Source organism: Alexandromys fortis, unplaced genomic scaffold, assembly GCF_014885135.2.
Source record: "Alexandromys fortis isolate MF-2015 unplaced genomic scaffold, M_Fortis_MF-2015_v1.1 scaffold_22, whole genome shotgun sequence".
Taxonomy (NCBI): Eukaryota; Metazoa; Chordata; class Mammalia; order Rodentia; family Cricetidae; genus Alexandromys; species Alexandromys fortis.
The window spans coordinates 3,260,878-3,279,314 of record NW_026067900.1 but is presented as its reverse complement, the minus strand read 5'-3'; the positions used below and the strand labels follow the sequence as shown (position 1 = coordinate 3,279,314).

Sequence of the window (18,437 nt, the reverse complement as noted above, 5' to 3'; positions counted from 1 at the left end):
AGTTGCTGAGCCATCTCTCCAGCCCCCAGTTCTCATAGGGGCCCCCATTTTAACAGAGCCCTCCCATTCTCATAGAGGCTAATCATTACATGAGTTCCAAAGCCAAGGCATGTACCAATAAAGTAACAGGGACCGATCGACTCTGAAGTTAATATTTTCCTTTAGCTTTGTTCCTTCAGCTGGCCCAGGTAGCCACTTCCCAGGCATCTTATCAAATCACGATCTACAGCTGCAGCTGAGGTGGGTGGGGTAGGTGTCACATGAGAAATCCGCCTCTGAAATCCATCATCTCCCTCCCTCCCTTTCTGCCCAGAAGCAGCAGGTCTCCTTTGGTTCTTCTTACTGCTCAGCCACGCTGCAGTCACTTGGGCTCATTCATGGGGTGAACAGCAATGAAACTCTGGGCGGGGTCTCGGAGTCTCATTAAGGACAGCTGAGGAAACCGGCCACGCATCGCAAGGACAACTGATGCAGCATTTTATGCATCTCGGGTTGGAGGAGTGGCACCAGTCCTGAAGCTCACGACTGGCTTCCAAGCTGTCTGCTCAGACATGGCAGGTGGGAAGGGTTGGGGAGAGCAAGGCGGCAGACACACCCCTGCACCTCACATCAGCAGCTAGGAGAACAGAGCTGAGGACCAGGAAGAGGCCGTTCTCTTGGAGGAAGACAACAGAGTCCCATCCTCAAGAAGAAATATCCTCTTCCCTAGGAGAATGGTCCAGGGCAGCTTTCTAGAGAGAGACTGAGGAGGCGGCCCTGATTCGGCCAAGCTGAACTCTGCATCTTCAGAAAGACAGTCCTTCCCTTCCCCTGGGGGTGCTGCCTATGCGTATTTTGCTCATCAGGTCCTGTCCACCTTAGATTTTTGTTTCTTGTTTTTTGAGTCTCTCCCTGGAACCTAGAACTCATGATTAGGCTGGGCTGGTATCTGCCTGTTTCCACGGGGGTTACAAATGCATGCATGCAACCACATCTGGCTTCTAACATGGGATGGAACTCAGGGCCTCATGTTCACATGACAAACGCCGCACTGAGCTAGCTCCTCAGTCCTTGCCTCCTTTGACAAGCCACTTCAGTATTCCGTGGGTGGGGGGATTTCTAAGCAGTTACAATGTTTAGGAAGTTATACTGGTAAAATAAGTAAAGCTTCAGAATACACAGGAGAGAAATGTGAGAAGGAAACAGTAGGAAGTTTAGTACTTCCCTCACTTCTTAACGCAGAAGCCGCATGCTTCTGAGTGAGAGGCAGGGCTGTCTGCTCGGAGACGTCCTTGAGGAGGTCCCTCTGAGAGCTGAGTTCCTAAGGCTGAGCAGCCTGTGACAAAGCCAGTATGAGTACTGGCTTGGCAAGAAAGAAGTGACATCATTGTGCAATTTAACTAGTACCAAGAACTATGTCAGAGCACAGAGAAGTTCCATTCTCGATGTCATGGGCTTGAGTTAAATCACCATGATATCCCTCAGGTAGGAGATGTTTGGGTTATAGTTGGGTATTCCTTTGGGTGACCAGTTCACAAGTAGTGGCACGGAGACTTATTAATTATGAAAGCTTGTTTTTAACTGGCTCTTATAATTTAAATGAACCCATTTCTATTAATCTGTGTTCTGTTGCATACTGCCCATCCTGCTTCCTCTGCATCTCCTCTCTCCTCACGTCTTTTGTGCACCTAGATTCATCTCTATCTTCCTGTCTCTGCCCAGAAGTCCCGCCTATACCTCCTGCCTATCTATTGGTTGTTCAGCTCTTTATTAAACCAATCACAACAATACATCTTCACACAACACTGGATTGTGACACACTACCACCACCTAGTGGCTACAGTGCTGCCATGCAGCCCTTCAAAATAAAACCAATAGGCCTTCCATGCAGGAAGGAAGTTGAAAGATTATCAGGCACTATAGCCCTCAAGAGGTGGTATGATGGGATCAGCCATGAGGGTTTTGACAGAGCATCATAAATCTTTTACCTTTAGGGATACAATTCACATAAACTCACGAGTTTGAGCAATATGAAATAGTTATACCCATAAAGTTAGTCCTACCAACATGGCTACCTAAACATGGGCTGAAGGACGACAGCAATAGGACACGCTAACCCGGACAGTAGAGAGCCCAAGCGGCTCCAGCTCTACACAAAGGATTACAGGCAACCAAAGAACGCTGAGAGCCTGAGAAAAAGTCTTCCCCAGGGATGAGCACAATTGGTTATCCAATACCAAATGGAACACATACATATAAGTAACATTATACAGACTGAGCAGGGGCTTTATTTTAGAAGTGTGTGAATGTGAACAGTGATAAAAGAGGCCATGAATTTGAAAGAATAAGGAAGGATATATGGGTGTGGTCTGGAGTGAGGAAAGGGACTGGGAAATGATGTATATTATAATCTCAAAAAAACAAAGAAATTATGTATATGTATGTTCCTGGTGTGGATTGTACACTTGAATGTAATATATTGGAGGCCAGAAGAGGACATTGGATCCCCTAAAACTGGAGTTTACAGGGAGTTCTGAGCCACTTGGCACAGGTGCTGGGAACTCTATCTGGTTCTCTGAGAGCAGTAAGTGCTCTAATCTGTTGAGCCGTCTCTCCAGCCCATGTCACCTTGTATTTAAAGTGCATTTTTGAGTTTTACTGATGATACTTGCTTGCTTATTCTTTGGGTGTATCTATTCCCCGACACTTTTCAGAAAACAATATGGTTATGTATACTGAACTTGACCATTGGGTGGGAGTCTTTCCTATACTTCCTGGGGCCATGGGGTTCAGAAGGCTCATACCCGGATTCAAGAGCTAAATGCTGTATGTCAGGAAATTCACTCAATCCAGTTATTAAACCTAACCGTCACTAAGAAACAATTATTAGCATATCTGCCGCGAGCATATCAGAAGGGTGGCAACAGTCGAAGTTTCTGGAGTACTGGTTATTTCTTCCTGACTCTCCAGCAGGGCTGTACACTGGGTGCTTGCCATGGCCTCTTGGTGGAGCATTTACAGCATTAAACTGGCGAGCTTGGCAGACTGCTACTGCTTCCGGTGGCTCTCTGGACTGAAAAGGTCTTACACAAAGTCACCTCAGTGGAGATCGAACACGAGAGTGTGTCAGAACTGTGGCCATGGAACTGGGGATAGCACAGAAAAGAGGAAGTATTCGTCCAGACTTTGAAAGTTATTAAATGATTCAGAAGTTGCTCACATCTCCACTGACAAAGATGTGAAGCTCCAAGACGTGTCTGTTTTCCCACTTTCTCAGTCGTATATGGTGATGAAGTTATCAACCCAAATTCACACTGAAACTCTACACTTTCTTGTTTCCTGTCTTATTCCTCCATCCATACCTGAGGATAGTCTCGGGGTCCTCCCTGCCTATCAGCCCCCCAGTTCTTCACCCTCAGGATAACTAGGTCATGGCCACCCATCCAGGCATCTCTCTCCCAGACTCAATGCTCTTCCCAAAGCCACACATAGACCAAGCTAAACAACTGTTCTAGTTCCCCAATGACCTGTGTCCCTGCCATTGCCTGAACACTTTTTTTTTTCCACTTTCTCTGGGACCTTCTCTGAGAAGCCCATCCCAGGCATATTTCTGCTCTGACTTTCTAGTTGTGTTATTTCTGTCTCGACTACCTTCTTTGTTCAAAATAGCTAACTCAGATACTTGTTGAATGCATGACAGGATGGGAGTGGGGAGGGGGGCCCCAGTAACAGTCATCTTCTGAGCATGCTTCTAGGTACTGTGCAGGGCACTTCCTCAACTGGTTGTGAAGTAGCAATTTTCATATCAGTTTTATGAACAGGTTTAAATTTCAGAGAGACTGAGCTACATGCAAGACCTCACAGCAAGCAGATGTCAGGAGGTGCAGGGTTTGGATTCCTGATTCTGGATGCATCTTATTCCAAAGGTCACAGGCTTGTTTTTGTGGTGGGTGTGCCAAAGGTGAACCTTGGGTATCAATCTTCAGGAGCGGTGTCTCTCCTCTCTTCTTCCCTCCCTCTCTCTGAGGCAGGGATTTGTCACTGGGCCCCAGGGCTCACCAGTTAGGCTAGGTTAGCCTCAGGGATTCTCCCATCTGCCTCTGCTAGGCGTACAGCTGTGTGTTACTGGGGATCAACCTTGTACAGCAAGCACTTCACTGATGGAGACATCTCCCCAGCCTCAGGTCACAGAAATACGGGGGTAGATTTAAAAAAGTAAGGCTCCTCCCTGCTTCTCAGATCTGTAGTAAAAGGTACTGATGATGATCAAAGCAAGGCTGATACAGGGTCTCAATTGAAGGCGGCATTTCTATGTAGGCGGGGAAACTAGTTTGCTAGATCTACCTCACAAAAATCTTTGAAATATCAGGGTTATTAATGGTTTGGCCCAAGTATGTGGGCTGAGTGGACACTGAACTCTGTAGGTCTGGTGGGCAGATACTTAGGAGTCTTGGGGTGGGGGCATCCCCTCCTACTTGGGGGCTGCTTCTCCATGAAGCACAGGCTGCAATACTGATCTGATGTTTGGTCTTTTGACAATTTTCACGTAATGAATTGATTCCTACAGTTCATTAACATACCCACTTCCACTTCTGTGTACACATATGTCTTAATTAGCTGCTCATTGGCTGTTTAATTACAAGAAAACAACTGACAGCTGCCTTGCGGAATTCTAATGGCAGACGCTTTGGAATGGCTACACATTTGCTTTTTGACAACCAGGATTTATTCATGACTCTGAGTTATCGTGAGTGCTCCTTATGCCTGCCCAAAGCATTGCATTTTGAAATTCAGCTAAGAACTGGAAATTCAGGAGACTTTGCAAGTGGGTACCGTGTCTGCTTTTTGCTTTATTTCTGGGGCTGGGAAGAGCCAAGTCCTCTATGTAAAAAGATGCCCTATATCGCAATTTTGTTTATCCTGGGAGCTTTCTTTCGGGAATGTTCAGAGGGGTGAGGATGCGTGTGGGTGGAGAGTGGAGAAGCAGGATTGTCAGTTTTACTTGGGGTAGAGAAAGATCATCCACAGATTGAAGTTAGGGAGAGGAAGACACCAAGAAAGGTGGATCGAACTCAGCCTGCCTCTGCCTCCCGCGTGCTGCAATTAAAGGCATCGCCACCACTTCCTGGCTTGAGACTCAGGTTCTTTAGATGAGAACAAGCAGTCTCATTTGTATCACTTAGTTGCCCAGGCAACACTTCCCAGGGTAACTTTCTTCCATAGATGATGGCCCGCCTCCTCATGGAACCGTATGTGCCAATGAGCTCTGACTTGAAGCTGATCTCACCTCACGTGTCCCATGCTAGTACCTGAGCTCCAACATCCTCAGATCCAATCCCAGGAAAGGCACTCAGCATCCCTAGGAGAACCTTTCAGAAATCTGGCACTAGGGCAGGGAGGATTCTACCTACCACGCTGCCTAGAACCCAGCATGTTTGTGAGCTGAGGAGGGGCAGTAGCTACTGAGACCCAGTTAGCAGGTCACTTGTTTTTGGGGTGCTGAAGGCAGAACTGGAAGTACTCCATCCACCTCATCATCTATACATGACAGAATGGAAAACTTTGATGGCTGAAGGGCGAGTAACACCTTCCTTCCCCAGATCTAACTTTCATTGTAAAAGACTGAGCTCTAATCCAGGACGAGGCATTTAAAAGCATTAGAAATGAAAATATTGAGTATGAAAACATTAATGTTAAAAACTAGACAGAACCAGCTCAGGGGTCATAGTGACTTTTTACAGTCTAGTAACAACAGCAAATAGAACTCAGGAAGAAGTAGTATTTGGGCCTAAAGGGAACACTCATCAAGTTTCTTTCCAGCCAGGCACACACTAAGGTCCACATACTTTGACAATTACCTCAGAGGGGAGAAGAGTACCTGTTACGCACTCTAATTTCTTTAAAAACCTTCCTATGGACATTTTAGGAGAAGGCGTATATGAGGAGATGATTGTGAATTCCCTGTTGCTGGCTGGGAGAGGAAGTTTCACATAGGACACCATCTTAGCTATAAGTCATTGCAGATAAATGAATCAGATTTGGTGAATACATTCTGATGTAAATGTATACAAGTTAGGATTTATATGTGTGTATATTATACACTGGCCCCCTCCTCATTACATACCTATTTGCTATGTAATGTGGTTTTCCCTCATAGGTCTAATTATACTGCCAGAAAGAAAATTATTTATGATTGGCCACAGTGGGATCACCTCCACCTGGTTAACATTTGATAATGGATGACAATGGCAGAAGTCCCTTGACTTCACTGTAACTAGAGTACATTGCACCGTAACATTGCTACAGTCAGAAATTACAATGTAGAACAGTTACTGTATCCCTCCACAGTGTACTGCCCAACACAGATAAATCACATGTCAGTGGTTTAGTGGCCTTCACTGTGCAGTAGAGGATCAGAAACCAACGGCGGAAAGCCATTTCAGCATGGAGGTACCGCATGAACAGGATTTGGAAGGGATTTTAGACAACCATAGGATCTTAACTGCTTGCATATGAAAATGCATGGGCACTCTGTCAATTCAGCTTCACTGAATAGTTGGTTGTTAGTGAGCCTTTCAAATTGCTAAGGCATAGCACACAAGTCACCCCTACCCCACCCCTGAATTTCATATTTCCAGATACTGCATATCAGTTCAACACATAGAACCACAGGGGCACAGCGGACAGACTCAGAGATAGTGTTGAGCTTCTTGGGCAGAATGGAAAGACCTAGGTGGTCTAAACACCTGGGTGATATGCCATAAATGAAAGTCAGATCTACAGAGGACCAGGACAGAGCAAACACTGTAGGGCTTGGAGGTGCTGTAGGGATGAGAGATATGGTAGGGATGGGAGTGGCCCTGGTGCCTCTACCAAGGTCATAGCTTTGGGGACACAGAGACTGAAGTTGGCAGTGGTCACAGGTTGTTTGCATAGCTAGGTTAGCATTTCATCTTTCTTGTGTGTGTGTGTGTGTATGACATGCAGAGGCCAGAGGAGGACTTTGGGGGGGGTCTTCCTCTGTTTCTCTTATTGCCTGAAACAGAGACCCCACACTGAACTTGAGGCTCACTGTCTCAGGGAGAGTGGCTGGTCAGTGAGCTCTCAGGATCTGCCTGCTTCTGCCCCAACAATACTAGGGTTGCAGTACACAGCCACATGCATCTTTTTTTTTTTTTTTTTAACATAGATGCTAGGTAATCATACTTGCAAAGCAAATGGTGCTACCCACTAAGCCTTTTCTCCAGCCCCAAGTATTTTATTTTTACAAGAATTTACTTCAGAGAGGCCAGATTAAGGAAATATTTTTTTTAATAAACCCATGAGGCCTTTACCACACAGATGAATAATTCAAAATTCCCCTCCAGTAACAAGTTCCCCACTTCTCAAAGGTGGGTGACTTTTTAAAGGACAAAGGGATTTGGTGAGGTGCAAGAGTCCCAAACTTTGGACCAGGGAGGTGGCATGGCGGGTAGAGGGACTTGCCACCAATAGTGATGACCTGAGTTCCTAGGACCCACATGGTCGAAAGAGCAGACTGCTGCAAGTCGTCCTCTGACCCCCACATGCATGCCATGACACCTGCACGCCACTTCCCAAATAAGACCGTGTAATAATTCTAAAAAAAAAAAATCCATCTTCACTAACCTGCGGTCTATATATGTAAATCAGCGAACAATATTATGATTAACAACGAGAGGAAGAAATTTAAAAATTATGAGGCTAGTCTCCCCCAAATCCCACAGCCATTACATACGGCTGCAGGTGATTTTCTACCTTATGACAACAATGCATTCTTGTTTGCACTAAATGAATACAAACCAAAGAAAGAAAAACAGATTTTTGTTTTAACCCTTCAATCTTAAAAAGCCTAAGGGCTAATTGGGTCTGGCTGTAGCTGTCTCCTAGGCCGTGTGCATCATTTGTGCTGCTTCAACCCTGTCTCCAAACTCTTGCCATACACAAAGAAGAATTTCAATCTCAATCAATGGAAATTTGAATACATTTGGGGACTAAGCACCCCCATCTTGCATTCTTATAGTAAGCCTGTTCTGTGTCCCTGGCCCCATGGTCACATCATACAAATGGTCACTGTAGCAATAATATCAGGTTTTTATTTAAAAGCACCTCTTATTCTTGGAATAATCCTAACAGGTAGGCAGGGCAAGTGTCATGGCTACTCCGTGGATGAAGCTGAGTTGATCAAAGGTTCAGACGTGTCCCAAACAATGTGGGCAAATAATTTGGCCAGGTGTACTAAGACCTGGATACCAACAGAAAGACTCAGTCACATCCATGTGAAACTTAATCGAAATAATTTCCGCCTAAACCCAGTGACAGGGCAACCAGAGATCTCGTGTCTCCGTGCATAAACCTGCACCAACGAAGGCCAGAACAGGATGTCAGTGCCCTCTTCTGTAGCCCCTGCCTTATTCCCTTGAGACAGGGTCTCACACTGAACCTGGACATCACTGTTGAGCTAGGCTAGCTGGCCAGTCAGCTTCTGGGATCTCTGCCCCAGAAAACTGGGGAAAACAGGTCCGAGTGGCCATTCTTGGATTTCTCCCAGAGGCAGCAGGGATTTGAATTCAGGTCCTCCTTCCTGCACATATAAGGCTATGACCAACGGAGCCGTCCCCCCAGCCCCAGATGCTCTCTGTCCTGACAGGCTGAAGCAGGTGTAACTGCAGTAATTATAACTGGACATGGCGGTACTGACCCCACCCTGTCATCATCACTCAGAAGCTCAGGGAGTTGAATTTTTAGGCAGACTGGAAGTAAAAAATAGAAATGACCAAGATGCCCCGTAACACGAATAGAAACAACAACAACAATTAAAACAGCTTACCTTGCACCCTTCACACGTAATGACACCATAATGGATTCCTGATGATTTGTCTCCACAGATCTTGCATGGAATAATTTCAATTTGAGCTGCAACAGAAGCATGCAACCAGTTAATTACATTTTCTTTTAAACACCTTATAAAAGCGTTCCCCGATCAGCATTTGTATAGTGAAAACTAATAACCTACTAAACATTATCCTGCATTAACTATTCATTGCTGAACTGTGAGGGTCCCCCTAGAGCCCTGGACTAAATTATGGCTGCTCGTTATATAATAGCTTTCGGGTTATTAAAATGGGTCATTTGAGAAGGTGTTTAAGAGCCCACAAGAAGACTGGAATCAGCATTTCAAAGGCTTCCAGAACCGGAGAGTTCGCAGTTTAGGTCTCAGAGCAAAGCAGATACTAAACTGTGTCCCCTCCCGCCCTGTCTCATTTTCCATCATTATTTTTAAAAGGTCATAAATCTGTCTTGGCTGAGCATGTGGCTCTTGACTTGTAGAGAAAAATACATCCCCAAAAAGTCAGGTCTACTTAGGAAAATGATTCAATTCAAAATATTAATAAGTTACGTATGATAGGAAGGGCTCCTCATTCATCCTTTCAGAGAATTAATGTAGTTGCCATGTGTTCCAAATTAGTTCATCTTTGTACAGCCCAACCTTTCAGCCATAAAGTTAATATCCTGCCTGAATTTAATAATGATGAATTTTGCCAAACAGGAGAAGTTGCTTCTGAATTTTTTTATGATGGAAATTGATTTTTTTTTGGCGCAGCATGCATGTATTCCTATGCAATTGATTATTTAAAGCTGCTTGCCTCTGAGAAGCCAAATAATTAAGAAATGACACCAAAGTTCTAAGTCTTGGTTAGGCATCTATTCATCTCGAAATAAACACACTGTATTTACAGTCGAGTCAGAGAAAGCAGAATTGAGAACCGAAATATATAGAATAGAATACATGGGCAAAAAAAAATCCATATTTAACTCATCTCTTAAATAGGATTTGTATGTGGAATCATGGAGACAAAGGCTGATCCGCAATGATGATGATGACCTAGAATGTTCCATTATGAAACCTTTACACCCCACAGTTTTCACCACTGGATATCACCACAGCAGTCTCTGCCAAGTCACACATGCAGGCAGAATAGCAAGTGCCCCAGTCAATTTCATTTATGCAGGTATTTGGCTAGGTAGCTTTGTGCCTTCCACAGAGCAATGGTCCCATCCAGTAACTCTGCTGCATGATGTACGCAACACACACACACACACACACACGGCCTACTTTCTTCTACTGAAATGTCATATCCAGGGATATTTTCTGTAACCACTGACTTTGCAATCAGATGGAATGCCATATCCAAATCCATGAGGTTCCTGGATTAAAACCCATCGTAAGCTATGCCGTCTGCCACCCCCTTCCAAGAAGATGAACGCACGTGTGCTGGCGGCTTCAGCTATTCTAGAAGGAGGGTATTTTTTTTCAGCACCGCACCCCAGGCTTGTTCATCCAAGGTTTGCAGCTGTGCCTACAGAGGCCAGAAGAGGGCATCAGGCTCCCTAGAGGGGGAGTTGTCACAGGCGATAGGAACCCACCACCTCGGGCACTTTTGAAAGAGCAGCAAGCACTCCTAACCACTGAGGCATCTCTCCTAACCACATTTAGCGACTGGTCAAAATCAGCTGGAGGCCTACTGCCTCATAATGGTGCTTCTGCAACTTAGGATGTTTAGAGCTGTACTAATAAAAACCCCATTTCCAACCTTGCCTTGTTTGACATTCTCAAGAGAGATAGCAGAAGGCCCCGTATTGAGCGTTCCTTTCAAAATCCTCACTGAAGTCAAGGGGAAGGCAGTCTGCAGCACCAGGCAGAGTTATGCTCAGTGCTTTTCGGAGAGAAAGGCATGGAAAAGGTGCTGTCCGCCCTCAGTTCCAAGCTGGGGTTTCCCACACGCATGAGCTAGTCTACCAGGAGAACTGGCTGCTTCTACCCTGACCTGGGAGGAAGAGAATAATTACGTGACACTACTCAAGTTCTGTTTAATGGGTGGGTGACCTATCTGTGAAATAAAGACACCCAACCAGGAGCCACCTTCTGCCCCTGCTCCACTTCAAACTATCACTGAAATGACACGAGCAGACCTCGCTACCCCCACCCGCCACCCCAAGGTCAATCAGCACCAGAACCGCTTGAGGCAAAGCGAGCCCCCTCACTCATTTTTCAGTCTGGGCCTTTGGAGAATCGTCTTCAGGACACAGGGGTTCAGCGGGTAGAACATCTACCTTGCAAGCAAGCAGAGGACTGGAGTTCAGATCTCCAGCACCCACCTTACACGCTTGGGGGGCATGGCAGCCAGGCTGTAATGCCAGTGCTTAGGAGGCAGAGACAGGAGAGTCCCCAGAGCAAGCTGGCTGTCAAGACCAGCTGAAGTGGTGACTACTGGGTTCCATGAAAGGCCATGCCTCCCTATAGAAATAAGGTAGAAAGTGGTTAAGAAAGACACATGTCACAAACTTCTGACCTTCGTGTGCATGTATACACATGTGTACTCACACAGAAGCAAAACAACAAAACCATCTTCAGTCTGTCTGTTGGCTCTCTCTGAGAATCCGAGGGCCCTGGGCAGGCTCTCTAGGGAAACTAGGTAGCCCTACCTGATCAAGTAGGGACATGGCAGCTGCTGCTCTGCTCTGGGGTGGACCAGGATTAAAACTGAAAGCAGGACTTCCGAGGGTACACAGAATGCTTATAACGGGCTACAGCAATGCTTTAACTTACCACGAGCATACCCCCAGACCACCCTGTATGTAAGAGTGCCCAGAAGTATCATTTCTGCCTTAACACCATCACCTAGGAACGGCTCGTGGCCTGGCTGGGGACGGGCAGAAACTAATGGCAGCACAGACTCAGGTGGCTGGTATTGCTGCGTCAGGCTTTGGCATCCTTGGCCTTCAGTCTTGCATAAGTTCAGGTCTTTCAGCTCTCAAGGCAATCCAAACCCAAGTTGATTGCACAAGTTTACACAGAGGCTACACAGAGGCCACAAAGCTAAGAATGAATGGGCTCACGTAGACTCTCTTTTCTTTCCAAGATGGGGCCATTCCGCTAGACCTTTGTTCCATCATGGTGTGCTTAGCCCCAGTGGGCAATGTGGGCTACAGAACCAGAATTAGAACAAGCTTCTCCAGGAATTTCACAGGTGGGGGCTGGATGGGTCTCTGCAGAGCAAGGTTCAGCTATTTTGTTTGGTCAGATTAAACTGCTCGGCTAGCTGACCCCTGCATGGCTGTCTTATCTCAGAAGATAATTTCAGCCCCGAGTGCTCTTTGGGAGTGATGAAAATACACCCGCTCCTACCGCACGGCCTCTGAATGTTATCCAGTCACATGTGTTGACATTCCCACAGCAAACATTTGCAACTGAGAACACGGCACTTACCCATGTCCCCATTCAATCGCCCCATCATGTGGAAGCCCCAGCCCGGTTTACTCTCAATTGACAGGCTCAAAGGAATCAAGGAGAAGAAAATCATAGCCGGTGCCACCCAGGTATTTCAAAAGGATGGCGGCTGACTCTCACCAACTTAAGTTTTTACGTCAACAGGAAGGATAAGAATTCCTTCAGCTTTTTCATGGAAGCACTGTCTTCTCCAAATGATACTCTTCCCACACAAAGGATGTGTCTTAGCTCCTTCATCTACTCCACACATGAACAGCATCCCAAAGCATGGCCGCTGTCAGACACCACCACGGTTGACAATCACAAGTCCACAGACTGACCTGGAGCACATATGCATTTCCCCCGGCCAGCGACATCAAGCAGTAGGCCACTGGGAGCCAGACGTGGCCGTGTGGTTCCAGATGAGCCTCCCAATGAACAATCTTGCTATGAAAACGTCTCACTGAAATGCACTTCCCCCCCCCCCCCAGCCCTATTGCCTGAATAATTTGCTCTTGTGCCCTCTGACACTTGCAGAGGCAGATTTCTAGAGCTGACAAGTGACAGTAGGAAGCCAACTGATCACATGATCCTTGAGCTGGGTGGGTCAGTTAGCACTGTGGTGGTCACTTAGCATGAAATATATATGTATATATAATGCACACACATGCATATATAACACACATATAATACATATGCATATATAATATACACATGCATGTATATATGTATTTTATATATACACATAGTTTGCTTTTAATTTTCAATCTACAGGGGAAGTAGCCATCATCAGTTCCTCCTATGGGCGAAAAGACTGCTTAACAGCAAACATGACTCTGGAGCCTGCAAGGTGGCTCAGAGATCAAGTCCTTTGACACCAAATATGATGACATCAGTTCAGCCCCTAGGAGCCACATGGTAAAGAGAGAACTGACTCCTGCAAGTTGTCCTCTGACCATCTGTGTGTCATGCAACATTTGTGCCTAGACACACAAAGTCATACAATTTATCATCATACCGCCCCACCAAGATAAACTGTCCGAACTTGGTACACAATGAATGGAAGACCAGGTGACACCTTCTCAGTGATCTGGCTAAACTCACCTGCTATAGGAAACCATGTCAGTAGCACTTCCTGAGAATTATCTGCCTAGCCCACAGCTGAAAATATCATTCACAATTTGGGCTACTGTCTCCATTTTGCAGAATTCCAGGTAGAATGTTTGGCCTTCCAGTGACTGACTTCAGATTTACCAATTCTTAAGCCTAGGCAAATTAGTTAACCCCTCCGGTCTCAGCTTCCTAGCTGAAGATTCACTGGTATAGCGTATGAACGGCAGCCTCTCTGAGCTGTGTCCACGTGGTCATTTACACATGCGTCCTCTTCAGGCACACACTGCTTGGCTCTCAGACTTCACATTTGATAACTACTGGCTGTTGTTATTGCCGATAAGGAGTCCTGCCGTAGAGTGGAATGAAATTCTTTCCTCTGGCGTCTAAGCTCTTTGCGAATTGGGGATAGAGAAAAGCTGCTTATTTTCCGAGGATGGGGAGGGGCAATGGTTGCTGCCTGCCACAGCGGCACTCCCACACCGGCCCTTAGCTGCAGCAACAGTGTGTAGCTCCAACAGTCGTGGGATGTTGGTGGTTTTTCTATTGGTCCTCTGAACAAAGAATTGAGCGCCGCATACTGACCCAGCTCATGCCAATCATTTCTCACTGTAGTTTATTTGCTCACCACACTTTGTGTTTGTGTGGGCACACGCACACAGGTACGCATGTGCATGTGGAGGCTACAGGGTCATGTTGGGTGTCTTCCTCCGTGGCTCTCTACTTCAGTTTTTTGAGATCAGGGTTTTTGCTGAACCTGAACCTGGAACTTAACAATATGGCTAGACCTTAAGCCCAGGCATCCTCACTCTCCATCTTGCTGTCACACCTTGTTTTTTTTTTTTTTTTTTTTTTTTTTTTTTTTAACCTGGTGCTGGTGACGGAACTCAGGGTCTCGTGCATGTGAGGGCTGGGTCATCCATCCCCTTAGCTCCCATACTATCTGGAATTGGACTATGTGTTTGGGTGACTTTTGGCTTACCGGGAAAGTGGTTAGGGGCCAAACCACGGGGACAGCTATGAGACTACATCTGTCACACATGTGGATGTCAATCAATTTTGCTGGTGTTGCCTAAGAAAAAAGTTGGCAAAGATCTGCTTGGAAAAGGAACTCTGATTTGCACAAATCTGTCGAGGTGGTTTTTCTTCCTGGAAGGTCGAGCACGTGGAGGACATTTTCCTTGCTCTGTTGCATATTTCTCTAATATTTGGATTTTTTTTTACAACCAGCATGTATTACTTCTCTAAGCAGAAAAACCAATAAAGATTAAAAAGAAAAACCCTAAGGCGTTTGATTTTATTTTCAGTCAAATGGCCGAGCCCTTTGTGGCTTAGTCACTTTATTTTATCCCCAGTTGAAAGCTGCTGGGGTGTTAGAGGCTCCTGCAGCCTCCCACATGGCAGTCCACAGTAGCTGGGCCTGTGTGTCCAGGCTGCCTGGCCCATAGCCTCTGAGTCTTCACCTTGTTGCCTGCAATGCCTTTGGAAACTTCAGCTTTCTGCAGTCTTCGTCCCTCTGGTTTCAGGACCTCCAAAATTGGTTGTGCAGGTTGCCTTGCCTGGGGAGTACAACTGAGAAAGGAGAGGTCCATGGTCCAGTTGGACCTGAGTCCTGCTGAGGAGGCCTCTTCTGATTGGTCTGCTCAGATGAGCTCATTTTTATTGTTCAATCAGCCCTTTGGGTGGTGCCCTCATCCACAGTGTTCCAACTTAGCAAGAGCTTAGCCTGAGTGTACTACAGGGGAAGGCCAGGAGCCCAGTGGCAACCACTTTATCCCTCCTGTCTTGGGAGGACCGACCCATCCTGGACCTGTGACTTGGAATACAGTGTGGCTCTGTTCCCTGGCCCCTGGCATGTGTCACGGTCCAGCTGCACTCTCAGAAAACTCATAATCAACTTGTTTTGCCATTGTGTCTCCTAAATATATGCTACTCAGAATGCTCACTTTCCCCCCGAGAAGATAGGCTTTTCTTCCCTTGATTTTGGATTCTTTCGCGACAGTACTGAAATCATTGCCACACATCACCAAAACAATTAGACCCTTAATTAGGAAAGTCCTACCCCTCAATACCCAGTCCATAAGCAGCCCCATCGTCATTTTCCGGCAGCAGGAATAACAACCGAGAGTTACAGAGCTCTGTGCGGCTCTGAAAGTTTTTGACCTCATTAGCTTGTTTTGACTTCCATGTGCACAGCACCCCCGAAAGGAGACAACTGTTAGCATTCCCATTCTACAGATGGGGAAGGAAAGCCTCGGGAGGGGCACATGAAATCTCCTTCATGTTTAAATATCCTGGAGCTTCATATACACGCATACAGGCAGGCAGGCAGAAGATGGACACACAGATAACCCAGGTGGTATCTCTTTTCTGTTCTGGTTTATTAGATATTGTGGATCTGTTACTAGTGGTCTGCAGCTCTCAATGACAGATGACACTAGGGGGAAAGAACTCCAGAACCTGACCCAGCCAAGAAGAGGTGGTGCCAGCCCTGCCAACCTGTCCTCGACACCTGACTCCCTGGGTGGCCCCAGGTAAGTCACTTACACCTATATATACCTCCTCCACCTATAAAAAGGGAATACATCTTACCTCCCAGGCTGTGGTGGTAAATGAATGCCTTCAACCCTCTTTGAAGATGAAAAACCTATATAAACAGGAAGCTTTGGGAAGCTTGGCATATCACTGTTGGCAAGGACCGGGACGCCATGCCCTCACTGCCCACAACAGGCTCGCCACAAAGAATCAAAGTACACGGTGCTGTAATTTGTACCTGTGAACTAGACACACGTTATGTTTCAAGCCCTTCATTTCTTGAGGGCTGATGGGTTTGGGCACTGCTCTGACAGTTTCCACCTGAAAGAAAAAGGCCCTTCAGATGGAAAAGTCACAGCAACGTCATTGAGCCACACTATTTAAACAGGGCTAGCCCAGTCATTTGGGAACATCATAGGTGCCATGGCTCCCACTTGGTAAACAGAGCGCATGTTCATGTAATCCTCAGACATCCCGAGGTTCAGTATTAATTTATTTAATTGACTTAAAAGACCCACCCCTCATTGAGTACAAAGAAACAAAGACCCGCATTTTCCTGTGCCCTTGTCCTTGAAGACTTACATTTCACCTGTTATGAAGGGGTGTGTGTGTGTGCGTGGTGCTGGGGAGCAAACACAGGTACACATGCCAGGTACACAGTCTGCGATGGGCCTACAGCCTCAATCCATGAAGCCACTTCTTAAAAATATCACCCTCACTGAGGTTTCCCCTAAGCTTAGCAGCTTTTTAAAAATAATCTTAAAGACATATCTGTAAAAACTCATTAAATACATAGAGTCACAGATAGACATATCAGACAGATACACACAGACACACCTCGAACAACACAGATTGCAAAGTATAGTTAAAACTAAGTACAATCGGTCACCTGAAACTTCAATTATTTTGTGCGCAATTTTGGTGGAGAAGGGGTCAAAAACAGTAGATCAGAATGTCCTAGAATGAATTCGGAGAAAGCTGAGCTAGTCGAGTATGCAGGAAGTCTCTGAAGAATAAGGAAGCCAGGCTCAGCTTCTCATGTGGTTTTCTGTGAAGACGCGGGTAGCTCTGACAATGAGGACAGAACACTAAGCCCTTGTAGTGTTTCCATCTCAACCTGATTAAGCTTTCCCGAGAAACTGACTCCCGTTCCCGGATGCATCTGTGTCTTTGCTAAAAGCCAAATCCAGATGAGCCTGCTCATCCCCAGATGGGGGCATTCTATCCAATGAGAACGGAATCACACTCGCCATGGAGGAGAGAACAGGAAGGCTTTGATTTTTAGTTTCTCTAGAATTCATCTACATAGTCATACGCAAAGCGTCTACATTTAAAGTAACCGACTCCTTAACCTCTTTTGGTAACTCCCTAGTTACCAACTAAACCCTGAGCAACATGACTTGACCAGCAAGAAGAAAGACGTCATTCTGCTCATGAACCCGGCCAAATGCTGAGTAACCCCCACCCTCAGACGATGCCACTAAGGTCACAAATACAAACGCTTTTTTCTTGTTTCCCTAACTCTTATCCATTTCAACCACAGAACACATCTCTGGCTATGAATCTGTGGTGTTAATTGAAATTAGAGACTAAGGAAAAGTCACTAAATACCCTCTCAAAACTCCCAGCTGAACTGAAGCTTCTTTGAAGATTTTCTAATGAACTAGAAGATTCTAGAATCAAATATATGCATATATATACATATATTTTTTCAGTATATAGTTCTTGAAGATTTTCTAGGACTTCAGAATGAGGAACATGTAGAAAACTCCTGCTAAATCCCTTGGTGGGGGTTCCATGTCATACTATCATTTTATTTCTTGGTTACTCTATGCTCATGGGTGTCCCTTATATACTGCTAGATGCAAAATGTCACCTGTCTGAAGCTGCAACTAATCTTTTGCTGAGATCAACCTTATTCTAGATACCACGTTCTCCCCTCACCACCAGCAAGAACACTCACACCACATTTAGGTTAAGTCTTCCTTCCAGCTGAGGGCAAGGGGTCAGTTGCTTGCCATCGTCATTCAGAACCTGTTTCTTCGCAGCCATAGAGAAGAGCGTCTTTACAGACCGAGCCCCATCTAGAGATCTGATCTAGCTTCTGCCCAGTCAGAACCACCAGGATGACTCTTACTGCATTTTGTGACACAATCTCACCGCGTACAATTGCGGCACAGTTCTCACACCCTCATTCCACCGGTGTAGACAGCAAGCTAGATCCATTTTATAACTGTGGTATTTCCAGCTGGAAGCTTCTTAAATAATGGCTACATATAATACTATGAAAAGAATATGCCAGATGATTCAACTCCAAGGACAAATGGGGGGAAAATTTCACAAATCTGTGGGCATAGAAATGGGTTTTATAATAACTGGGATGCTTGTTTAAGCTTATTTGCCCTATGGCTTCCTGAGTGTGGCCCCTGGAGTCCTTGACACAGGGCACCAGAGTGCACTGAGCACATAATTCTGAACAGTCTGTCTGCTTCAGGGCACTCCTGGAAAGTCAACCATTGATTGC

The 18,437-nt window shown here is 45.8% G+C and overlaps 2 protein-coding genes across 10 annotated transcripts in view; both read right to left on the bottom strand.

The window, feature by feature from the left end:
* Rora (RAR related orphan receptor A) overlaps positions 1-18,437 on the bottom strand; it is a 736,444-nt gene that overhangs the window by 28,412 nt on the left and 689,595 nt on the right. For all 7 annotated transcript variants that reach the window (XM_050125243.1, XM_050125293.1, XM_050125251.1 and 4 more), the window contains one exon: positions 8,828-8,913. In XM_050125243.1, coding sequence (XP_049981200.1) covers positions 8,828-8,913 — 86 coding nt within the window. The remainder of the gene's footprint in view (positions 1-8,827; positions 8,914-18,437) is intronic.
* Anxa2 (annexin A2) overlaps positions 1-18,437 on the bottom strand; it is a 248,184-nt gene that overhangs the window by 149,577 nt on the left and 80,170 nt on the right. The gene's annotated exons all lie outside the window — the stretch shown is intronic.